This window comes from Lissotriton vulgaris, chromosome 2_2 (genome assembly GCF_964263255.1).
Source record: "Lissotriton vulgaris chromosome 2_2, aLisVul1.2, whole genome shotgun sequence".
Taxonomy (NCBI): Eukaryota; Metazoa; Chordata; class Amphibia; order Caudata; family Salamandridae; genus Lissotriton; species Lissotriton vulgaris.
The window spans coordinates 328,303,888-328,328,975 of NC_141688.1; the positions used below are offsets into that span (position 1 = coordinate 328,303,888).

The following is a 25,088-nucleotide window of genomic DNA, read 5'->3' on the forward strand; positions in this document are numbered from 1 at the left end:
CATCGGTCACTGGAGGAAGCTTAGGGCGTGATGCGAGTGTGCATGAGGTGGACAGGCCTGCGGGCATCGGTCACTGGAGGAAGCTTAGGGCGTAAGCAGAGTGTGCATGAGGTTGACAGGTCTGCGGGCATCGGTCACTGGAGGAAGCTTAGGGCGTGAGCAGAGTGTGCATGAGGCGGACAGGCCTGCGGGCATCGGTCACTGGAGGAAGATTAGGGCGTGAGCAGAGTATGCGTGTTGTTGACAGGCCTGCGGGCATCGGTCACTGGAGGAAGCTTAGGGCGTGAGGCGAGTGTTCGTGACGTGGACAGGCCTGCGGGCATCGGTCACTGGAGGAAGCTTAGGGCGTGAGCAGAGTGTGCGTGAGGTGAACAGTCCTGCGGGCATCGGTCACTGGAGGAAGCTTAGGGCGTGAGGCGAGTGTGCGTGAGGTGGACAGGCCTGCGGGCATCGGTCACTGGAGGAAGCTTAGGGCTTGAGCAGAGTGTGCGTGAGGCGGACAGGCCTGCGGGCATCGGTCACTGGAGGAAGCTTAGGGCGTGAGCAGAGTGTGCGTGAGGCGGACAGGCCTGCGGGCATCGTCACTGGAGGAAGCTTAGGGCGTGAGGCGAGTGTGCGTGAGGCGGACAAGCTTGCGGGCATCGGTCACTGGAGGAAGCTTAGGGAGTGAGCAGAGTGTGCGTGAGGTGGACTGGCCTGCGGGCATCGGTCACTGGAGGAAGCTTAGGGCGTGAGGCGAGTGTGCGTGAGGTGGACAGGCCTGCGGGCATCGGTCACTGGAGGAAGCTTAGGGCGTGAGCAGAGTGTGTGTGAGGCGGACAGGCCTGCGGGCATCGGTCACTGGAGGAAGCTTAGGGCGTGAGCAGAGTGTGCGTGAGGTGCCCTCAGTGCCAGACTCGTGCGCTTGGCACTGTGGAGCACAGACTGGTGACTCACAAGGCAGGGTCAGCTCAGGCCCACCAGCCCCTCACACGAGCCGCGCCCTGTGGCACAAAGACCCCTCCCCCCACACCCTCCACCCCCAGAAGGTCCTCCCATCCTGCCGGGCATCTCTCAAGCTCTGCAGCTCACCACAGACTCAGGGAGCATAGAACAGCCACAAGGTGCCAAGGACACTGGCAGGACGAGGCAGGAGGAAACCAGATGAAGCGCCAAGAATAGGAAAATGATGTGGCCGAATGCAGCGCTTCATGCAGCAATTTTACTTCACTGTTTTGTCATTTTTACAGGTTAACGCCATACGGTCGACGGTTTCACTTCATTAATATCACTTTGAAATGAAATGAAAAAAACATTTATATAGCGCTATAGCTACCCTGAGGCACCCCAACGCTGTGGACAGACTCAGACAGATGAAAGGAATCTGCGGTTGTTAAAAGTAAAGGCCCTTATTTATGAGGCCTTGCGTCAGTTTTGCGCCGCCGGTGCGTCACTTTTTGTGAGGCACCAGCGGCGTAAAAAATGCGCCTCGTTGCGCCATATTTAAAAAGTGACGCATCTAGGTAGATGCGTCACTTTTTAAACCCCTGCGCCACATTATACCTGCGTCAGGTATAATGTATGCAGAGGGGGCGTTCCCCCACAAAAAGCCTTGTAATAGTGACACAGTGAAATCTATGAGATTTCACTGCGTCACTTTTAGGACGTCGTTGCGTCAAAGTCTTGCGCCTGCCTCACAGCAGGCGTAAGACTGACGCAGGCCCTTTCACATGGTACTTGCCCCATGTGAAAGGACGCATTGCTGGAGTGGCGTCACTTTTGTGACACACTCCAGCAATGCGTCACTTTTGCGCTTACAGATACGTCAGAAATACTGAGTGAGTCCTTGCGACATGATGCGTCATACATTAAATATGACGCATCATTGGGGTCGCAAGGATTGCGCAGTGAAAAGTGACGCATCGCTGTTTTCACGCAGCGACGCGTCACTTTTCATAAATGAGACCCAAAGTTTTTAAGAGTTTGCGGAAGGGTAAGAGATTGGGCTCCGTCCGCATGCGGAGGGGGAGAGCCTTCCGAAGCTTGGCGGAGTTGTAGGAAAAGGAGCGTCCACCGCATCTGGCTGGCTTTACTCTGGGCAGACGGGCGAGCGAAGGGGATGCTGAGCGGAGGTGCCTGTTGTGCCTGTTGTGGTGTTATCAAGGCTGGCTGATTAAAGAACCTGTCTTCCAAAGAGGCTTGTGCACAGTGCACATGGCTTTCAAATGGATTCGCTCCCTGACCGGTAACCAGTGGAGGCTCCTCAATGCGGGGCTGCGGCAGTCGGTGAGGGGTTTGGAGGAGCGTGCGGGCTGCACAGTTCTGAATTATTTGAAGCTTGCATATGGTGGATTGCGGGGCCCCTAGGTACAGGGCGTTCCCATAATCCAAGCGGGAGAGGATGAGGCCCTGTACCGTGATTGTTTTTGCTTGAAATGGGAGAAGGGGGAGCATCTTACATAGCATGCTCAGCAGACCGTAGCAGGTAGCCGAGAGTGTCGCCACCTGGTGGTTAAAGCTTAGGGCATGGTCCAGCCATATGCCAAGGCTCTTGATCTGGTCTCTGAGTACTGGAGTGGGCAAGGCATTCCGGCCAAAATTGCTCCGGCCTGAGAGCGGGGGAGTTTCCAAGAAGCATCATCTCAGTTTTGTTCCCGTTGAGTTTCAGGCACGAGAGTTCCATCCATTCGGCCACCTCCTTCAGACAGCCTTCAAGGTTACTTGATGATATGTCAGGGTGGTTTAATGCCACCACAAGCTGAGTGTCATCAGCGTAGGTGATGATTTTTATGCCAAATGTACGGACAATCTCTGCCAGGGAACTCATGTAAATATTGAAAAATGTGGGGCTCAGGGCAGAGCCCTGAGGCACACCACAGCTTAGGGGCATACGTTTTGATACAACATCGCCTTCAAAGACCTGGAAGGAACGATCACCTAGGAAGGAATGTAGCCAGGCGATGGCATTCCCTGATACCCACAGGTCCCTTAGTCTAAGAATCAGCGTGTCGTGGTTTACAGTAAGCTAAGCATGGGCTGAAAATTCGTTCTGCTCGCGTAATTTGCGGACTTTCCGCGATTTCGCGATCCGTGAATCTCGCGAAATCGCGGTAAAATCTTGCGAATCAGCGGGACGAATTTTCAGCCAAGCACTTACAGGGTTACAGCAGCAGGTGCAAAAGTTGAAGCTAATTTTTTGTAACCTTTTACAGAAGGGTTACAAAGAAATTAACTTCAACTTGGGCACCTGCTGCTGTAAGCCTGTAAGTGCTTCCTGGCGCCTTGTTGCCTACTTGCAACTATTCTCTGACCCTGCTCTGACCCTTGAAGCAGGGTCAGAGAATAGTTACAAGTAGGCAATGAGGCGCCTGTCACGAAAATTAAACTTCAACAGGAAGCACTGACAGATATAAAAACAAGCATTTTCAATGCAATAGGTCTCGCATTAGGAAAGTTTGAGCTATTGGTCTTGTAAATGACAATTTTTTTTATTTATGTGTTGGTTTTGAAAATAGCTAAATTAATAGCTTTGTCATTTACAATGCCAATAGTTATAACATTCGCAAATGTGACACCTATAGCATTTGTAATGCAACATGTTATGTATTTACGTGACTTAGATGTATTGATATTACAAATTACAATGGCTTTTAATTTTTTAAAATAATTAATACTTAAATAAAAGGGATTTTAATTTATAATGGCAATAGCTTAAACTTTTGTAAATAACTTTTGTGAAGATTATGTTCAGTGTATTTTATTGTGACGAAAATCCAAGAACAGAAGTGAAATATTAACATCTTTTTGTGACATTTGTAATAAAGCTTGAAACATTGAGAGAACATATTTGAACCAGTTGTTGAATGGTTGCGCAGATTGATGCTGGGGTGGTGCTGGGTGGTGCTGTGGTGGCGCTGAGTGGTGCTGTGGTGGTGCCGAGTGGTGCTGTGGTGATGCTGAGTGGTGGTGTGGTGGTGCTGAGTGATACTAGTAGGATGGTGCTGAGTGATGCTGGGGTGGTGCTGAGTGATGCTGTGGTGGTGCTGAGTGATGCTGTGGTGGTGCTGAGTAGTGCTGTGGTGGTGCTGAGTGATAATGTGGTGGTGCTGAGTGATGCTGTGGTGGTGCTGAGTGATGCTGCATGTTGCTGAGTGGTGCGGTGGTGCTGCTGAGTGGTGCTGGGGTGGTGCTGAGTGATGCTGTGGTGGTGCTGAGTGATGCAGTGGTGGTGCTGAGTGGTGCTGTGGTGATGCTGAGTGATAATGTGGTGGTGCTGAGTGATGCTGTGGTGGCGCTGTGTGATGCTGTGGTGGCGCTGAGTAGTGCTGTGGTGGTGCTGAGTGGTGCTGAGTGGTGCTGTGGTGGTGCTGAGTGATGCTGTGGTGGTGCTGAGTGGTGCTGTGGTGGTGCTGAGTGATGCTGTGGTGGTGCTGAGTGATGCTGTTGTAGTGCTGAGTGGTGCTGTGGAGGTGCTGAGTGATTATGTGGTGGTGCTGAGTGGTGCTGTGGTGGTGCTGAGTGATAATGTGGTGGTGCTGAGTGATGCTGGGGTAGCGCTGAGTGATGATGTGGTGATGCAAAGGGCAGAAAGGCACAAAAAGCAGTCTAACAAAGGGCAGAAAAACAAGGGAAAAATGAGTCTAACAGAGGGCAGAAGGGCACAAAAAACGAGTCTAACAGGGGGCAGAAAGGCACAAAAACGAGTCTACCAGAGGGTAGAAACGCACAAAAATCGAGTCTAACAGAGGGCAGAAGGGCAGAAAAACAAGGGAAAAACGAGTCTAACAGAGGGCAGAAGGGCACAAAAAACGAGTCTAACAGGGGGCAGAATGAATCCCGCCCTGCGTGTTTGTCCACGAAGATGCCACCGTTTTGTGCAATACCTCTACTCAACTGGAGTACTTTCTACTGTCTAATCAGTAAGTGCTCCCCCGTTGGCTAAATGTATAGGGGCAGATTTACAATAACTGGCGCATCCGCATCCCCAGGGATGCCCCAGTTATTGTGCGCCGCAGCTCCGCCACCCATGGTGCGCCGCATTAACAATGCGGCGCACCATGTGGCAAAAACGGCACAGATGCGTCACGCATCTGTGCCGTAAAAGCAGCGCATTGCTGGAGCTGCGTCGCAAGCGCGACGCAGCTCCAGCAATGCTCTGGGGGGCCCTATCTCCCCAATGCTGCGTCAAGCCTTGCGCCTGCTTCAAGCAGGCGCAGGGTTTTGACGCAGCATTGGCCTAAAAGTGACTGAGTGAAATCTTGTAGATTTCACTCAGCCACTTTTAGGAGGCGTTCCTGTGCAGGAACGCCCTCCCCTGCGCCGGAACGCCTCCTGATGGCGCCATGGTGCTGGGTATTAACAACGTGACGCATCTGAGAGATGCGTCACGTTGTTAATACCCAGCACCATGGCGCATCTTTTGTTTTGCCGCTACGTCACAAAAGTGACGCAACTCCGGCGCAAAAGAGGCGCAAGCGGCTTGTAAATCTTCCCCATAGTGCTTTTACTACACTGTAGCTGCGTAAAGGGTCAGAAGATGTGTCTCCAGTGACCATGTGTGCCTGTGCCTGTGTTACAGGCACACATGGTCACTGGAGGCACATCTTCTGGCCCTTTACGCAGCTGCAGTGTAGTAAAAGCACTATACATTTACCCAATGAGGGAGCACTTACTGGATTAGCCAGTAGAAAGTACTCCAGGGCAAATCGCAAAAAAATCCACGATTTTGCGTGAACATTCGCGAATTCGCTGATTTTTTTGCGATTTTGCGCAAATTTTGCCCATGCTCAGTTTACAGTGTCGAAAGCGGCACTGAGATCAAGAAAAAGAATGATTGCTGCAGAACCTCCCTGATCCAGGATCCTCCTTGCCTCCTCCGTTACAGCCAGGAGGGCGGTTTCGGTCCCGTGTTGGGGACGGGAGCCAGTCTGTGAGGGAGGGAGTAAGTTGTTGGTATCTAAAAACTCTACCAACACTGCGTTAATATGTTTTTCCAATATCCTACTCAGCCAGGGAAGTAGGGAGATTGGGCAATAGTTGCTCAGGTTGTTCTCGTCTATATTTGGGGTTTTTAAGAGGGCGTTTACCATGGCACATTTCCAAGCCGGGGAAACACTCCAGTGGAGATGGAGGCGTTCAGCAAGTCGAGGACAGTTGGTATGATGTTTGCTATGACTGGTAACAGGGTGCGGGCGGAGAGGCGCTGGGTCTAAGGGGGAACCGGACTTTACGCGGTGCATGATGGGATCTAAAGATACGAGATCTAAGGGAGGAAATGTTACCAATGTGGCTTGAGTTCCGCGTCCTAAACAGTTAGTGGCTTCAGACTGGATAGGAGTGAAGGTGGAGCAAATATTTTGTACTTTCTGATGGAAAAACTCCGCCAGATTGTTGCACCGGGATAGAGCATCGTCAGAAGTAGGTTGCTTCTGGGGCAGTTTTGAGAGGGTTATGGCAATCCGATAGATCTCCTTGAGGGAGTTGGAGGCTGCCTTAATTTTTTTTTCGTAGAAGGAAGCTTGAGCGAGTTTAATTTGAAGTTTATAGGTTTTTACTGCCTCCCTGTATTTGGCTTTGTTAGGGATTGCATAGGTCTCTCTCCATTTCCTCTCTAACCTTTTTCAGTGTTGCTTGAGCTCCCGTAATTTAGGGGAGTACCGGGAAGACATCTTTGCTCTGCATTTATTGTGGGAGTGACCCATGGGGAGTACAACGTCTAGGGAGCTCTGGATAGGGTAATTACATTTCTCGTTGGCTAGGGTGAGGTTGGGGTCCTTGTTAGGTCTGGTGGTTTCGAGGGATGAAATCCAGCGTTCTCTGGGAAGAATGGACCAGTTGCGTTTCTGGCATGAGGATGAATTGGAAGGAGGGGGTTGAATTGGGATTTCCCAAGTCATGGAAATCATGAAATGGTCAGACCAGGGAAGCGGAGATGGCACCCCTGATGTGAGATCAGGGCAGTTGCTAAAGACAGGGTCAAGCAGGTGGCCTTTAATATGGGTATATTTAGATACTAATTGCTTTAGCTGAAGTGCAGAGAGGCTCAGGTTTAGTTCATTAGTGGTGTGATCGGACGTATTGTCTAGATGAACGTTAAGATCTCCCAGCACTGTGAAGTTGGACAGTGAGCAAGCTAGATTGGCGTAGGTTATCGGGAGGGTGTTAAGGAATTGTCCCAGGGGGCCGTGTGGGCGATAAATTACTAACCATGAGAAAGTGATAGTGAGGGAAAAATCTATGGAAAAGAGGAGACTCTCGCAATCTGAAACCTGATCTGGAGAGATGCAACACTTATAGTGGTCTTTGAAAATTATCGCTAAGCTCCCCTCTACCTTCCTTACGGTCCTCTCGTAGTATCAGGTAACCGCCAGGGAGATTTTGAGCGAGGACCAGCTTGGACTTATTGTTGAGCCACGTTTCCATCAGGAAGAGAACATCAGGTTTAAGTTCTTCCAATAGTAGGGCGATTTCGGCGGCATGCTTAGGGAACGATCTGCAGTTTAGCAAGAACATCTTTAAACTGTCTTGCTTTATAAGGGTGTTCCGTGTCTTGACAACCCACCGAAGGTTAAACCCACAGTGGGGACAGTCAGTGTTCATCTGCTACATTCCACAAGTTGAGGCACTTGTCGGATGTCGTTCCTCTTAGGTTACGAAGGGAATGTGGGCTGTAGGATCTAATGTTAGACGGGGAACAGGGATCAGGGAACGGACAGGGGTTCTGGCCCCTGGCCCCGGCCGGCCGTGGACGGGCGCAGACGCGCTTGCCTTTGGCATGCCCGCTGCATGCATCCGCTGAATGAAGCTTGTGGCATGTGGGCTAAGTAGTGGGGAGGCTCCGCCCCCTCCGGTCACCTGCCCAGAAGTGGGTGAGGAATGGTGCCGGATACTCCCTCCACGCAATCGGGACAACCCGTGGTGGACCAGGGAGCAGTGTGGTTCAGGGAAGACAGGTGAGTAAAATGAAATGTGGCGCAGTTTAAAAGAGAACGTTTCCAATTATTAAAAAAACAATTATAGCAGCAAGGTATGTTTAAAAGAAGCAGCGGTGTTGCTTGGCTTCAGCCTGAGCACGTCCTGTGTTTAACATCTAAATACAGCAAGCGGCGCCTGAAAAGGCACTTATCACCCTCTGTGCGCCTGCCTGGCTTTGCCATGGGTCTTGCATGCACCCCACATGAGCCAATGACGTCCCCCTCTACCTTCCTCGCCTTCCTGTTTAAGAAGGATTTAAAGGTACGACATATTTTTTTGCACAGTGTCTCCTCGACTCAGGCTGGAGATAGCACCCAGTCGCGCCTTGGTAAGTGATGTTAGCGCTCTATAAATCCCTATTGGTATGTGTGCCCTTCTGTCCCATTCCTGGATGAGGCTCTGCCTAGCTGTACCATCCTCCGTGCACTGTCTACCTGTACCACTGCTGTGTTCCAGTTGATCTACGTCTGTGGCGCAATAGGCGCACAGCGTAGACCCACGTGACCCTGCAAATAAAAGGGGTCTACGAGCGTACGTACGCCAGTTGGCGACACCGTGAGCAGCCACTAAACATAGCCCCAGTGTCCGTCTGATTATTTCTAGGCCTTTGCCACGTGCCAGTTAGTTAACAACCCAGATTGCCCCCTGAGTGGACCCCCACGCGACACAACAGCTGGCGACGAGGGTGGGCGTACCCTCGCTGTGTGTGTGCACGCGTTACTCTGCGGGGCGGCCGCGAGCTCTGCCATCGGCTCGCGGCGCTCGTGCCCTTGGGGTTCCGGCAGCTGTACAGCATCTCGCCCGGACCGTCGACCGGGGAACACTGGTGCCCGCAAGGTGAGCCGCCGCGCCTGCAGGGAGGGGTGTGTACGCCCGGACCGTCGACCGGGGAACACTGAAGCCTACAGGGCGCGCCGCCGTGCCTACCGGCGGTGCGAGTGTTGCTACGCGCGGGCTGTTGCCCAACGGCTGCCTGCCTGCCCGCACTCTCTGGCTGACTCCCCCGGGGCGTCTGGAACCCCGCCGACCCCACGCAGCGCCGCATCTCGGCGGAAAGCCGATGTGCTGAAGCGCGCTGCCGCCACGAGGCCACAGCCACGCCCCCTTACCTCTGTGCTGCCCGTGAAGAGGGCCCCGGAGACACTCTGCTGCAGAGAGGGGGTAGTACAGGTATCGTGCAGAGTCACCATGAACAGCACCAGGCCACAGGCAGAAGCTGCAAGACGCTTCTCGAAGGAATAGGATACTCAGCACAACAAGCATTGGCAGCACTAAATAAAAAAAATAAAAAACACAATAGGCAACAACAAATCTACATCACAAGGTGGCACAACACCGCCCACCGCAGAAAGTCACCTAAAATCCAAACAAGGAGTCAGTCCACAGTCCCCCAACAAGCATTGGTCAATCCAATCCTCAACAATAGTAAAACCACAAAGAGGGAGCCCGGGAGTGCCCAGCAAGGCTACCAGCGCCGACACCGTCGGACGCTCAGCGCGACACCCCCACGAACATGGCCACGATACCACCGATCGAGCCCTTTCTAGTGGAAGGCTCGCCATCGTCACTGGCTCCAAAATGGAAGGACTGGGTCGACAGGTTGTTAATCTTCTTCAAGGCCACCAAGGTCCACAAGGATTACAAAAGGGCCATGGTCCTGCACCTTGGGGGTAAAGACGTCCACAACATCGCAAAGACTCTAGCAGAAACTTCACCGAAGACCCACCGCACATTGATAGAAGCTTTGAACAAGTATTTAGAGCCCATGGCCAATCAGGACTATGAACGGTTCATCTTCAGACAAGCGCAGCAGCTGCCAGAAGAGTTGTTAGACGCGTACCACGCACGGCTAAAGAACCTCGCCTCGACCTGCAGATTTGCGGGTGTCACTGAGGAGATACGGGGACAGATAATTTAGGGATGCGCATCAGCCAAACTCTGAGAACGCATCCTGGAAGAATCAGGGAAGCCCTTGGCGGACATATTGACCCTAGGTCGCACCAAAGAGTTGTCGAAGGCCCGAGCGGCCCACATGGAGGCGGCCCTCCAGGCCCCAGTAAAAGCCGAACCAGTCAACAAAGTGACCGTAAAGTCTCCAACGAAATGGAACAAGAAGGCCACAGGAGCCACAGCAGGTGCGTCAGGAAAGACCTGCAGATATTGCGGAGGATCACCCCACCAGGCAGCAGAGTGCCCGGCAAAAGGGAAGCAATGCTCCGGGTGTGGTCATTTCAACCATTTCGAAAAAGTCTGTTGGTCCAAGAAATATCGAAAACCAAGTCAAGTGGTGAACACCATACCAGAGGGAGACCCCAGTCAGAGCGACATGGACGACGACGAGGAGGAAGAAAGAGTCGTCCACCGAGTACACATGATTGGCACGGCAGTCAACGGGACCAGGCGACTACCGCAATGCGGCATCCAGGTGGGCGAACAGGAACACATGGCCGTGGTAGACACCGGAGCGACCATCAACCTCCTGGCGGCCACACTGTACCAGACCATGGATCCACCCCCTACGCTCAGCCCGTCACCCATCACCGTCTTCGCGTATGGACAGGACACCCCTCTCAAAATTCGAGGGAAATTCAAGACGTCCATCTCGCACGGAGACCGCTCCATCACGGCCAACATCTTTGTAGCGGAGGACGGGCAAGGCATGTTGCTTGGATGCCTGGCGGCAGAAGACCTGGGAATCATCACATTTGCGTTTGGGGTGCACCAGGAATCCATCCAACAACTCACCACGGAGTTTGCCGACATATTCAAAGGCATCGGAAGATTCACGGGGAGCAAGGTACATCTCCACATCGACTCCATTGTCCAACCGGTAGCCTTAAGACATCGCCGGATCGCGTTTCATCTCAGACCGCTCGTGGAAGAGGAGCTCAAAAAGCTAGAGGAAGCGGGCATCATAGAAAAGGTAACAGGCCCCACTCCTTGGGTCTCACCCATAGTGGTCACACGAAAACCGAAGCAACCAGGAGCTGTCAGGATCTGTGTGGACATGCGACTCCCCAACGCTGCCATCAAGAGGGAGCGCCACATAACGCCCACCATTGACGATCTCATAGGTGAAATGGCGGGAGCAAGCTGGTTCTCAAAGCTGGACCTCCGGTCTGGTTTTCACCAGCTAGTGCTTGACAAAGAGTCACGCAACATCACGACCTTCTCCACACATGTGGGACTCAGGAGATACACTCGCCTCAGCTTTGGCATGTCCAGCGCCGCGGAAGTATTCCAAAATGTGATACAGGAACTGATCACTGACATACCCGGAGTAATCAACGTCAGTGACGATATCATGATCCATGCCCGCACGGTACAGGAACACAACGTCCGACTAGCGCAAGTGTTTAAAAGACTCAGAGAGGCGGGCCTCACGCTACATCGCGAGAAGTGAGAGTTTCTGAAACGCAAGCTATAATTCTTTGGATACACCGATGGGGTCAACCCAGATCCCGACAAGGTGAAGGACATTAAAGCTGCTGCTCCTCCCACAACTGTCACTGAAATCCGCAGCTTCCTGGGGATGGTGAATTACTGCAGGAGGTTCAACCGGGACCTGGCCAACCTCACACTGCCGCTGAGAGACCTCACCAAAGATAACACGCCGTGGAAATGGGGACCGGAACAAGCCAAGGCATTTCATGAAATCAAGGAAGCCCTCTCAGACGCCACCACACTGGCTTTCTTTGACCCCGGAAACTAACACTAGTGGCCGTGGATGCGGGCCCAGTGGGCCTGGGAGCAGTCTGGATGCAAAGACAAAGAGCTGATGAAGATTGGACCCCGGTAGCTTTTGCAAGTTGCTCTCTCACCGAGACTGAACAAAGATACTCGCAAATCAAGAAGGAAGCAATAACTATCCACTGGGGGTGCCGGCACTTCCACCTGTATGTATATGGGAAGCCATTCACAGTAGCTACGGACCACAAGCCGCTGGTAGCCCTCTTCTCAGGAAGGTCCACAAAACCTCCCCCGCGCATAGAGAAATGGATGCTTCAACTCCAGGACTACAACTGCCGAGTGGAGTATCAGCCAGGATCAAGAAATCCAGCGGACTATCTATCCCGACACCCGAGAGCTGCGACCAGGGAAGAGATGGAAGATGCGGCGGACACAGAAGCCTACGTGAGGTGCGTCACAGCCAGAATCTCTGGAGAGTATTGCCGAAGCCACCCAGGCGGATGACTGCCTACAAAAAGCCCGAGCAGCACTTCAGAGTGGAAACTGGCGCCGAGCCAGGGAAAGTTGGAAGATACTGACACCAGAAGCACAACGCATCCTGGAAAGTCTATACCATGTGCGTGAGGAACTCAATGAGGATGAGACCGGATGTCTGCTGCGAGGCCACCGGCTGGTAATACCATCTGCTCTAACGGCTTGAATGGTACAGCTGGCTCATGTGGGCCACCAGGGAATGGTGATAACAAAATCTCGACTAAGAACCAAGATATGGGTCCCCCTCATGGACGATCTAGTGGAGGCCACGGTGAGGTCATGCGCAGCCTGACAAGTCACGGGGGATACACCACGAGAAGCTCCCATAGTCGTTGAGCCCCGGCAACAACACCCCTGGGAATGCATCAGTTTAGATTTCGGTAGCCTTCCGGATGGACGGCACACCATGGTGGCCATCGATGACCACTCCAAGTACCCAGAAGTGGAAATCCTATCGACAACTAGTGCGACGGAGGTCCTCCCTAAACTGGAGAAACTAATAGCAGCCCATGGTCTGATCAAAGAATTACGAACTGACAATGGCCCTCCCTTTCAAGGGCAGGAATTCGCCAACTATCTGAGGACACTGGGGATACGACATCGCCGGATAACGCCCCGCTGGCCACAAGCCAATGGAGAAGCCGAGCGTTTCATGAGGACCCTCAACAAGGTGATCCGAATAGCTCATGAGAAAGGACAATCAGTGGAATTGGCCATCTTTACATTCCTAAGGAGCTATCGGCAAACACCCCACACGACCACAGGGGTCGCCCCAGGACACGTCCTCATGGGGAGAGAGGTCGTGGACTCTATTCTTCATCACCCTCACTGGAAGCCGACATCGTCAAATGAAAGACAGATTGAGGCCCGACGGCGGAAAGCCTACGCCCAGACCAGCCAACGCCGGAGAGCCAAGTCTCCACAGATTATCCGTGGAAACCTGGTACTGCTCAAGAATCGCGTCACCAGCGGGAAGTTCAGACTCACATACGAGGCCCGACCCTGGAGGGTAGTCAATGTAAAAGGAACTCGAGTGATAGCGGCCCACGGTCGAGAGGTGATCCCTCGCAACATATCTCATTTCAAGATCTTTCATCCTGAGTTCGAGGTGGTCCCTCTCTCTGAGCCCCCAGCGAGCCCAGAATCGATCAGCCAAGAGACTCTTTGCCCACCGTCAGCCTCAGGCGACTCTCACGAAGAAGAGCCCACAGACTCCACCGGAGGAGAAGACCCTCATAAGAACACATCCAAGGGCAATGTCGTGGAACAGAGTGGAAACAGTCCTGTGGCCAGTGACCACCAACAACCATCCACGACTGGGGCTGGTGCCACGCCGAACAGGGGCCCAGGTCGATACCAACTGAGAGAGAATCCAGAGCCATCCCGCCGTCTTCGGGACTATTTCACGTAAGACTGTTCCACTATTTTTGTTTGTTTGTTGAAATGCACATTCCGAGACTGTATGCTGAAATCCCTGGGACTGAGGCGCTTCACCCAGTGGCGTCCTGAACATTGCAATGCAGAACTGTCCAACTGTTTTTGATTTGTTTTGTTTTGTTTTATGGTTGGAAAGGAATGTTGTGTTCTAGTTGATCTACGTCTGTGGCGCAATAGGCGCACAGCGTAGACCCATGTGATTCTGCAAATAAAAGGGGTCTACGAGCGTACGTACGCCAATTGGCGACGACGTGACCAGCCACTAAACATAGCTCCAGTGTCCGTCTGATTATTTCGAGGCCTTTGCCACGTGCCAGTTAGTTAGCAACCCAGATTGCCCCCTGAGTGTAGGTTGCCACCTTACCCCCTCAGTGGACCCCCACGCGACACAACATACCACCTTATGGGAGCTTCGAGCTCCGTAACTGTCTGGGGCCTGTAATGCCCACGGTACCACCCCATGGGTGTCGCAGCTTCGAGCTCCGTCACTGTCGGGTCTATGGTGCCCACAGTACCACCTCATGGGTGTCAAACCTTCAAGCTCTGTCCCTGTCTGAGGTCTCTTGTGCCCACAGTACCACCCCATGGGTGTCAAACCTTCGAGCTCTATCACTATCTGCGGAACCCACGGTACCACACCATGGGTGCCGCGGCTTCGAGCTCTGTCACTGTCTGCGGAGCCCACGGTACCACCTCATGGGTGTCGCGGCTTCGAGCTCCGTCACTATCTGGGGTCTTTGGTGTCCACAGTCTCACCCCATTGGTGCCGCAGTTCCCAGCTCTGTCACCTCACGGGTCTTGAGCCCCAGAGCACCAACCAGTGGGTGAGGTACCGCCTCTCTCTACCGATCAACGTCATTTAGGGGTTGCCTGGTGCCACAGCTGCGACCTCTGGCTCGCTCCTTGCGAACACTGACACAGCCTTTACGACGCTTGACCTGAGCGATCACAAAGGCAGTGGCAGAAACTGAATGAAAACTGAGCTCATCTGAGTCATTCATTTTTTGTTGCCCATTCAAAACTGGAAGGTTTTCACTCATTTGTTTGTATCCTCAGTCTGTATGTTAATTTATAGATTAATCAACTCGAGCCCTAAAGTTACTATACCTCGCGCCCCCACCATGCATAGTGTTGTCATCAATGAAGTAATTTCAGATGTTGCAGTGATGTCATCAATGATGTCATAGAGCATTTTGTTAGTGATGTAATAACTGCACTATTTAGCAGAGTATGGCAAGGGAGCGAGTTAAAGGTACTTCACGGCATAAGTTATACTTACTTGAGATAACTCTAACCAGTAAACATCAGTGGTTTTGTTCATTTAAAATACTATGTTTTAAGTTAAATGTATTCCCAACTACAACAGCTCTTTAAACTTTGTTTTTTTCACTGAATTTCCAAGGTTGTCTTTTAATGTAAGTAACATATTATTACAACTAAAAACTTTTACGTCAATTTACTCCCTGTTTTTCCCCTGAATTTCTATATTTAATAAATGTAAAGTAAGATGTCTATCAGCATGTGTGGCGTGACACAACCCCCCAGGAGCACCCAACACCACGCTGCACGCAGCCAAAGGCTGTGTACCGCGCAGGGTTGTGCACCCCATTGGGACCTCCCGTCTTCCCCCCTCCACCGCTGCTCGAGGCTGGCCATGTCATGAAGAGATTTAAAAGGTGTCATTTTCAATAATGCAGACGGATTGGCTTTGTCAAAGGCTCAAAACATCAAAATAGCAGCAGCAGGGTCTATTGCCTTCATCAAGGGGTCCGCACATCAACGCATACAAAGCTGACCTTTTGGCTTTCTCAAAAAGTGACTAATTGCCATAAACAAATGATTATTTCATAAATTCACACATTGCAAAGTTTAATAATAATGGTTGTGATAAATTAGTTACAGAAAAGCCTTTTTAATAAAAACATTATCAAGTATTTGAGTTTAAAAAAAAAAAATCAGGCCACAAAGTGCAGGCACAGAACCAACCACAAGGGGGATCTGCAGCTAAAGAGCTTCCAAGTCTGGTGTGGAGTGCTTGAATAGATATGGTTCGATCTCCTGGGATCAAGGATTCAATGACCCAGGAGACTTACAGTGTGTTTATAATGTTGTGGGCGGGGGGATTGCTGCACTCCCTGCAGCCCCCTTCAACTTTAAAGTCAATTCTTGGTGGTGCTCCTGACCCTTCTAAGGGCACCATCAACAGGAAAATATATAATTGATAAATGCACTAGAGCATTATGGAGGACCCTTGCCAGAGTAGTGAATAATTAATGAGCGTCTCCTGCTGCGCATTTAATATTAATTTTTAATTTTGCGAGTGCCGGAATGCCCACTCGGGGCAACTACATGATTTTTTAATGTTGGGGGCAGCGGGTGAGGTCCCAAGGCTCCCCCCAGTCTCCCAAGTAGCGCCTATAATGGGTGCAGGCGCCGCTGGTCATTTGTATATATATTACCTACTGGCGATAGCCAGTAGGTATATATAGTTAGGACCTAGCTACCATAGGAAATCCGCAACATTCTATTGGGAATAACTTTGGCGCCGGTTGAGGAATTCGCGTGTTTTCCAAAATTTAGGCCAGCTCCACTCCGCTCCTTCCCTGGAAGTTTTGGGGGGATTCGTCAAGCGGGGGCCGAGAAAAAAGGGGGGTCCCAAAACGTGTTTTCCCCATGTTAATTTCCATAGGACGAATAGACAAGGCTACAGCCCGAACCGCTGAACGGAATTACACCAAACTTTGCAAAATTGTAGGGACTGGTATGCAGAAGTGCCTTTTCTATATTTGGTGAAAATTGCTCCAGTGGTTTTTACGAAAGTTAGGTTCAAAAACACATATATATCTATATGCGCGCTTCCATCGCTTACCGGTATGCGTACTGGGGAGCGCACCCGGCGCGACACAGAAGTGCGCGAGCGGAAAGCTGATTGGCTCTCGGGTGTCTGTGAACATTCCAAACGGTCCGGAGAGTCCGCCATCTTGTGTCTCGGTAGAACCGAGACACAAGAGATGAAAAACAAAAGGGGAAAACTATAAAAGGGGGCAGGGTAGAGACCCCCTGACCCCCTAGGTTTTATCAGGGGGGCCTAGGAGGACCCCAAAAGCCCCAAAAAAAATATTTTTTTGTTGAAAATTTCGCGGAGTACGCGCTGGGTGCGATGCCATGTACGCATACCCTGAGCGTACCATGGAGAAAACCCCCCCCCAAAAAAATATTTTTGGGCCCCCCGAGCAGGCCTAGGGGGTCAGGGTGCTTCTACCCTGCCCCCTTTGCGTGTTTTGCTCCTTTGTTTCATTGCTTTCTTGTGCCTTGGTTCTACCGAGGCACAAGATGGCTGCCAACACTTCCTGGTTTGGAGTGTTGACAGACAGTGGCAGCCAATCAGCATGCCTTTCGCAGGAAAGCATTTACAACAAGGGGTGGTGAGGGACAGAGTCTCTGAATTAAGCAGAAAGCTCTCACCCAGTCAAGAGATCAGGGCTAGATCCAACACCGTTTTTTAGCTCACTGCACCATCCCAGTTTCAGAACCTGGCTGTATGCAAATTAGTCTGTTCCTGTCCCAGTGCATGATGGGAACAGGGCAAACCAAACTACAAAAGCCAATTCTTACACTGGGAAGGAAACAAGCTCCCGGGGACCGGTTTCTGGCATTACAACCGTCTTCGGCCCGGTTTGCTTGAATCCTGATGGTGCAATGAGCAAGGGTCTCACATCTGAGAATACCCTTCCACGCTTAGGGTGGACAAAAATATTTACAACAAGGGGTGGTGAGGGACAGAGTCTCTGAATTAAGCAGAAAGCTCTCACCCAGTCAAGAGATCGGGGCTAGGTCCAACACCGTTTTTTAGCTCACTGCACCATCCCAGTTTCAGAACCTGGCTGTATGCAAATTAGTCTGTTCCTGTCCCAGTGCATGATGGGAACAGGGCAAACCAAACTACAAAAGCCAATTCTTACACTGGGAAGGAAACAAGCTCCCGGGGACCGGTTTCTGGCATTACAGCCGTCTTCGGCCCGGTTTGCTTGAATCCTGATGGTGCAATGAGCAAGGGTCTCACATCTGAGAATACCCTTCCACGCTTAGGGTCCTTTCTGGTGAAGAATTGGCTTGGTAGTTTAGTCTGCCCTGTTCCCATGATGCACTGGGCCAGGGACAGACTGATTTGCATATAGCCAGATTCTGAGCTGGGATGGGGCAGTGAGATAAATAACGGTGATGGATCAAGCCCTGATCTTTGGACTGGGTAAGAGTGGTGTGTTTAACTCAGACACTCTGTTCATCACCACCCCAATTTCTAAAACGTTTTTGGCCACTATAGGTGTGGCAGGGTATACTCAGACATGAGTCCCTTTCTCACTGCTCCATCAGGATTCAAGCAAGCCGGGCCGAAGAAGGCTGAAATGCCAGAAACCGGTCCCCGGTAGCTTGTCTCCTTTCTGGTGAAGAATTGGCTTGGTAGTTTAGTCTGCCCTGTTCCCATGATGCACTGGGCCAGGGACAGACTGATTTGCATATAGCCAGATTCTGAGCTGGGATGGGGCAGTGAGATAAATAACGGTGATGGATCAAGCCCTGATCTTTGGACTGGGTAAGAGTGGTCTGTTTAACTCAGACACTCTGTTCATCACCACCCCAATTTCTAAAACGTTTTTGGCCACTATAGGTGTGGCAGGGTATACTCAGACATGAGTCCCTTTCTCACTGCTCCATCAGGATTCAAGCAAGCCGGGCCGAAGAAGGCTGAAATGCCAGAAACCGGTCCCCGGTAGCTTGTCTCCTTTCTGGTGAAGAATTGGCTTGGTAGTTTAGTCTGCCCTGTTCCCATGATGCACTGGGCCAGGGACAGACTGATTTGCATATAGCCAGATTCTGAGCTGGGATGGGGCAGTGAGATAAATAACGGTGATGGATCAAGCCCTGATCTTTGGACTGGGTAAGAGTGGTCTGTTTAACTCAGACACTCTGTTCATCACCACCTCAATTTCTAAAACGTTTTTGGCCACTATAGGTGTGGCAGGGTATACTCAGACATGAGTCCCTTTCTCACTGCTCCATCAGGATTCAAGCAAGCCGGGCCGAAGAAGGCTGAAATGCCAGAAACCGGTCCCCGGTAGCTTGTCTCCTTTCTGGTGAAGAATTGGCTTGGTAGTTTAGTCTGCCCTGTTCCCATGATGCACTGGGCCAGGGACAGACTGATTTGCATATAGCCAGATTCTGAGCTGGGATGGGGCAGTGAGATAAATAACGGTGATGGATCAAGCCCTGATCTTTGGACTGGGTAAGAGTGGTCTGTTTAACTCAGACACTCTGTTCATCACCACCCCAATTTCTAAAACGTTTTTGGCCACTATAGGTGTGGCAGGGTATACTCAGACATGAGTCCCTTTCTCACTGCTCCATCAGGATTCAAGCAAGCCGGGCCGAAGAAGGCTGAAATGCCAGAAACCGGTCCCCGGTAGCTTGTCTCCTTTCTGGTGAAGAATTGGCTTGGTAGTTTAGTCTGCCCTGTTCCCATGATGCACTGGGCCAGGGACAGACTGATTTGCATATAGCCAGATTCTGAGCTGGGATGGGGCAGTGAGATAAATAACGGTGATGGATCAAGCCCTGATCTTTGGACTGGGTAAGAGTGGTCTGTTTAACTCAGACACTCTGTTCATCACCACCCCAATTTCTAAAACGTTTCGCAGGAAAGCAGCATGCTCATTGGCTGTCAACACTTCTAACCAGGAAGTGTTGGCATTCATCTTGTACTAGGTAGACCGAGGCACAAAAGAAGCAGAAAAACAAACGTGTAGAATGTAAAAAGGGGGCAGGGTAGAAACAACCTGACCCCCTAGGGCTGCTCAGGTGGTCCCACAAGGATATTAACATATTTAAACGTTATCCGCTAATAGAATTAGCATTTAAAAAACCTTGCGAATTCAATGAAAAAACCATAGGTTTCAGGCCTTATATAGTTAGGAATTAGCATTTAAAAAACCTTGGGAATTCACTTAAAACACCATAGGTTTCAGGCCTTATATAGTTAGGAATTAGCATATAAAAAAACCTTTGAAATTCACTGAAAAAAACATAGGTTTCAGGCCTTATATAGTTAGGAATTAGCATTTAAAAAACCTTTGAAATGCACTAAAATAACTATAAGTTTTAGGGGTGTTATAGTTAGCTGGACATTTCACTCATACAAAACCATTGAAATTGCTCCTATATAGTTAGTTGTACTAGCTATAACTCGCGCACCCGCAATCCACTGCGGATGATGTCACATATTAGATCATTCATGACATGGTCAGTGACATCACTGATGACATCACAAATGACATCACTGATGACATCACTGATGACCTCATCCACGTAACAATCACATACACCTTTTCATACACTAGTAAAATCTTTCATCACTCTTTGTAAAATACAGAGTATCATATTTGAATCCATTGTCACGGCAATACAAGTATCTAAAAACCTACGCAGTGATTCATAGATGGATACACACATCTAATCACTTACCTGTAGATTCACTCATACATGCTGTCAATGAACAATAGAACACTATCAAAAATACTTATACACCTATATCGACATTACACACCAGCACACATCCTATTCACTTATGAAGTCATCCTACTCACTTATGCAAACAATGGATCATACTTACATATTTACTTAACTACACACTTATACAAACACCACTACATCTATTCGTTTAGATAGTAAGTCATACTTAGTGAATTATAAAATCATTATTACAAGTATATAGTTATCCATACAGTCACTCGCACAATCATTGATTCTTATGTATACTTATTTATATACAACAACTGACACATACACTGCCTTTTATTTTTCTAGTTTGTTGGACATGTACCATTGAGAAATATATTTGCTCATCATCACACCCATAAAGAGATTCACTCACCCAAACTGTTAGAACATGTAATTTTAACTTCATAAATCTACTGAACCAACTATTCACACATCTTTGGACAGTCACACTCCCCCACCGAACCACACACACTTTCACTCTCCCATACAAATACTCAGTTATCTAATCAATAACTAATATAGACTTTCACATAGCTAGAAACCAACTGTAGAACCAGTTTACACAACAACTGACAAAGTGATACAGATATTCACACAGTTTAGTCACCATCCACTATATTTAGTGAGACACTATAAATTGGTCAAGTAAACAGTCAATTACACTGCTACTAAATCCTCCATCCAAATAGCTATTTATATATATCCACTCATTCTTCAATGCAAATTGCTAAATATATAATGCATATTTGAATAACGAAGCAAACCACATTCACTGGATGATGTCATCAGTGATGTCATTTGAGATGCCATCAGTGATGTCACTGACCATGTCATGAATGATGTAATATGTGACATCATGTAAATGTAAATGTAAATGTAAGGTGTTTTGTAGCGCGCTCAATTACTACCGGAGTATCCTGGCGCGAATGACCGCTGGGGAACCCGTCCTGGCTTTCCCTGTGAGATGGTCCCATGCTGGGTATCTCCAAGGTGAAGCCAGGCATCCCCGGCGTCTGTGTGGGGCCGTTGTAGAGATGAGGCAAGCTTAATGCCCAGAGTTACCGAGTGTGAGAGTCATCAGCAGTGCATTGCGGGTGCGCGAAATATAGTTAGTACAACTAACTATATAGGAGCATTTTCAATGGTTTTGTATGAGTGAAATGTCCAGCTAACTATAACACCCCTAAAACTTATAGTTTTTTGAGTGAATTTCAAAGGTTTTTTAAAAGCTAATTCCTAACTATATAAGGTCTGAAACCTATGGTTTTTTCAGTATATATATATATATATATATATATATATATATATATATATATATATATATATATATATATATATATATATATATATATATATATATGTCAAAGAACACTTCCTAAAACAAGAAAGTCTGAGGCCACTTAGAGGGAACACAACGGAGAATCTTTATTGTAGAAAATTACAAAGGCGCGGACGGGCGTATGCATTTCAGCCTTGTGGCCTCTTCAGCGCCCAGCGTGTGTCATAGGAGAATGATGCGCCGCTCACCAGTTCTGCCCCACCCGATTCAGGTATATGCTGTGGTTAGCTCCTCCCCCAAGTTGTAATCCGTATCACCTGCTTGGGTTCTCTGGTGTAATGACGAACTACTGATTCCAGCATGCAGTAGATTGCCAGGATCACCACGTTTCTGCGGGAATAGCAGGACTGTTTGGCAGCTTTCTCCTCATGTACCCATAAAGAGATTCACTGTAAATGTATTGGCATTTATATAGCGCACTACTTACCCGTAGGGTCCCAAGGCGCTTCGACCGCTGCGAAACCCTTCCTGGCTTCCCTGAGAGATGGTCCCTTAATGGGTATCTCCAGGGTGAGACCAGGCATCCCCGGCGGTCTGGTGGGGCCGTTAGTGAAGATGAGGCAAGCTAATGCCCAGAGTTGCCGAGTGTGGTCGCTGATCAGAGTGAGCACCGAGGCGAGAGAATTATCGAGTCCGCTGACCCTGGTCCAGAAACCTGCCGTGCCGGGAATCGAACCCTGGTCCCGGGCCGTCCACTGCTCTCGGGTCTGCCGCCTCTAACCAGTGAGCCACACTACATTAATTCACTCACCCAAACTGTTAGAACATGTAAATTTTAACTTCATATATCTACTGAACCAACTATTCACACATCTTTGGACAGTCACACCCCCCCCCCCCCCACCGAACCACACACACTTTCACTCTCCCATACAAATACTCAGTTATCTAATCAATAACTAATATAGACTTTCACATAGCTAGAAACCAACTGTAGAACCAGTTTACACAACAACTGACAAAGTGATACAGATATTCACACAGTTTAGTCACTATCCACTATATTTAGTGAGACACTATAAATTGGTCAAGTAAACAGTCAATTACACTGCTACTAAATCCTCCATCCAAATAGTTATTTATATATATCCACTCATTCTTCAATGCAAATTGCTAAATATATAATGCATATTTGAATAACGAAGCAAACCACATTCACTGGATGATGTCATCAGTGATGTCATTTGAGATGCCATCAGTGATGTCACTGACCATGTCATGAATGATGTAATATGTGACATCATCAGCAGTGGATTGCGGGTGCGCGAAATATAGTTAGTACAACTAACTATATAGGAGCAATTTCAATGGTTTTGTATGAGTGAAATGTCCAGCTAACTATAACACCCCTAAAACTTATAGTTTTTTGAGTGAATTTTAAAGGTATTTTAAATGCTAATTCCTAACTATATAAGGCCTGAAACCTATGGTTTTTTCAGTATATATATATATATATATATATATATATATATAGATATCTATATATCTATATATATATATATATATATATATAGTACAGAATAGATTTTGATCTCCTCTAGGAACCTTTTGCCTTATTTTATTGATTCCTCATTGAATGTTTAACCTTTGAGTTCAGGGGCGGCCATTACGCTGTAGTGTTATGGAGCAGCTCCTTCTCTGGCATCATCAGGGTCAGAAAGTAATGTGATGTCACTTCCTGTGAAATCCGCGTCTGAACGTTTGGATGATGTATGTATGTATGTATGTATAGGCATTTATATAGCGCACTACTTACCCGGAGGGTCCCAAGGCGCTTCGACCGCTGCGAAACCCTTCCTGGCTTCCCTGAGAGATGGTCCCTTAATGGGTATCTCAAGGGTGAGACCAGGCATCCCCGGCGGTCTGGTGGGGCCGTTAGTGAAGATGAGGCAAGCTAATGCCCAGAGTTGCCGAGTGTGATCGCTGATCAGAGTGGGCACCGAGGCGAGAGAATTATCAAGTCCGCTGACCCTGGTCCAGAAACCTGCCGCGCCGGGAATCGAACCCTGGTCCCGGGCCGTCCTCTGCTCTCGGGTCTCTCGGGTCTGCCGTGTCACTTCTGCTACCCCATGTATTTTGGTGTATCAACGCCAATGTATCCACCATTCCATTGGTGTCCCAGACCAAGCTCTGTCACCATCGGGGGTTGTGCCCCCCCTCCACTGTAACACCCAGTGGGTGAGTATTGCCTTTCCCGCCCTGCGACCTGTGCCATCCCACGGGTCCTGGGTTCCCCTATTACATCTCATTACTGGCGCAGAGGCTCATTGCCCACCATCCCTGGGCACCCTACCTTCAGCGTGTCCGTGTAGCAGCCCTCCACCCCTGGGCACCTCACCTTCAGCGTGTCTTTGTAGCGGTCCACCACCCATGGTCACCTTACCATCAGGGTGTCCGTGTAGCGGCCCACCACCCATGGTCACGTTTCCTTCAGCGTGTCCGTGTAGAGGCCCACCACCCATGGTCACCTTACCATCAGCGTGTCTTTGTAGCGGCCCACCACCCATGTTCACGTTTCCTTCAGCGTGTCTTTGTAGCGACCCACCACCCATGTTCACATTTCCTTCAGCGTGTCTTTGTAGCGGCCCACCACCCCTGGGTACCTTACCATCAGCATGTCTTTGTAGCGGCCCACCACCCATGGTCACGTTTCCTTCAGCGTGTTCGTGTAGAGGCTCACCACCCATGGTCACCTTACCATCAGCGTGTCTTTGTAGCGGCCCACCACCCCTGGGCACCTTACCATCAGCGTGTCTTTGTAGCCGCCCACCACCCCTGGGCACCTTACCACCAGCGTGTCTTTGTAGCGGCCCACCACCCCTGGGCACCTTACCATCAGCGTGTCCTTGTAGCGCCCACCACCCATGGTCACGTTTCCTTATGCATGTCCGTGTAGCGGCCCACCGCCCCTGGGCACCTTACCTTCAGCGTGCCCTTGTAGCGGCCCACCACCCATGGTCACCTTACCATCAGCATGTCTTTGTAGCGGCCCACCACCCATGGTCACCTTACCTTCAGCATATCTTTGTAGCGGCCCATCTCCGAGTGGGCGGTGATGAGGCAGCCCAGCACACGGAACCTGCCGGCGGGTTCCTCGCTCTTCTCCAGCACCCTCAGCCACACCTGCATGGCCCGGTCCGTCTGGTTGGCCTGGTAGAGCTGCAGCCCCTTCTCGATCTGCTGCTTGGTCTGGTCCTGACCCATCTCAGCGCCAGGAATGGTCACTTGACCCCCTGACCCGGTCACCTCCTCCCCTGTGGCCGTCCTTGAGGCTCCAGACACCGCAGCTGTGCTTGGGGTGGAGGCTGGCAATGCCCTCCTCAGGGCAGCCCGTCCCTGGGCCTGGTAGACTGCCGCCAGCCACCCTGCTTAAGACTGCCAAGCTACCCCAGTGTCTCTCACAACAGGGCCTCTGTGCCCGCTGCGGAGGGTGGCTTGACTAGACAATCTTTCTGTGCCCGCTGCGGAGGCTGGCTCGAGTAAAGAGTGACTCTGTGACCACGTGGAAGCCGTCTCAAGAGAATAGCTCCTTTGTGCTCAATGTGGAGGGTGGCTTGACTAGATCTTTCTGTGCCCGCTG

General features: G+C 50.0%; 1 protein-coding gene across 1 annotated transcript in view; it reads right to left on the reverse strand.

Annotated features, from left to right (window-relative positions):
• The window catches only part of RAPSN (receptor associated protein of the synapse), a 139,095-nt gene extending 114,219 nt beyond the window's left edge, over positions 1–24,876 (reverse strand). The window contains exon 1 of the mRNA XM_086959730.1: positions 24,521–24,876. Coding sequence (XP_086815856.1) covers positions 24,521–24,712 — 192 coding nt within the window. The 5' untranslated portion in view covers positions 24,713–24,876. The remainder of the gene's footprint in view (positions 1–24,520) is intronic.
• Between the last annotated feature and the right edge of the window lie 212 nt (positions 24,877–25,088).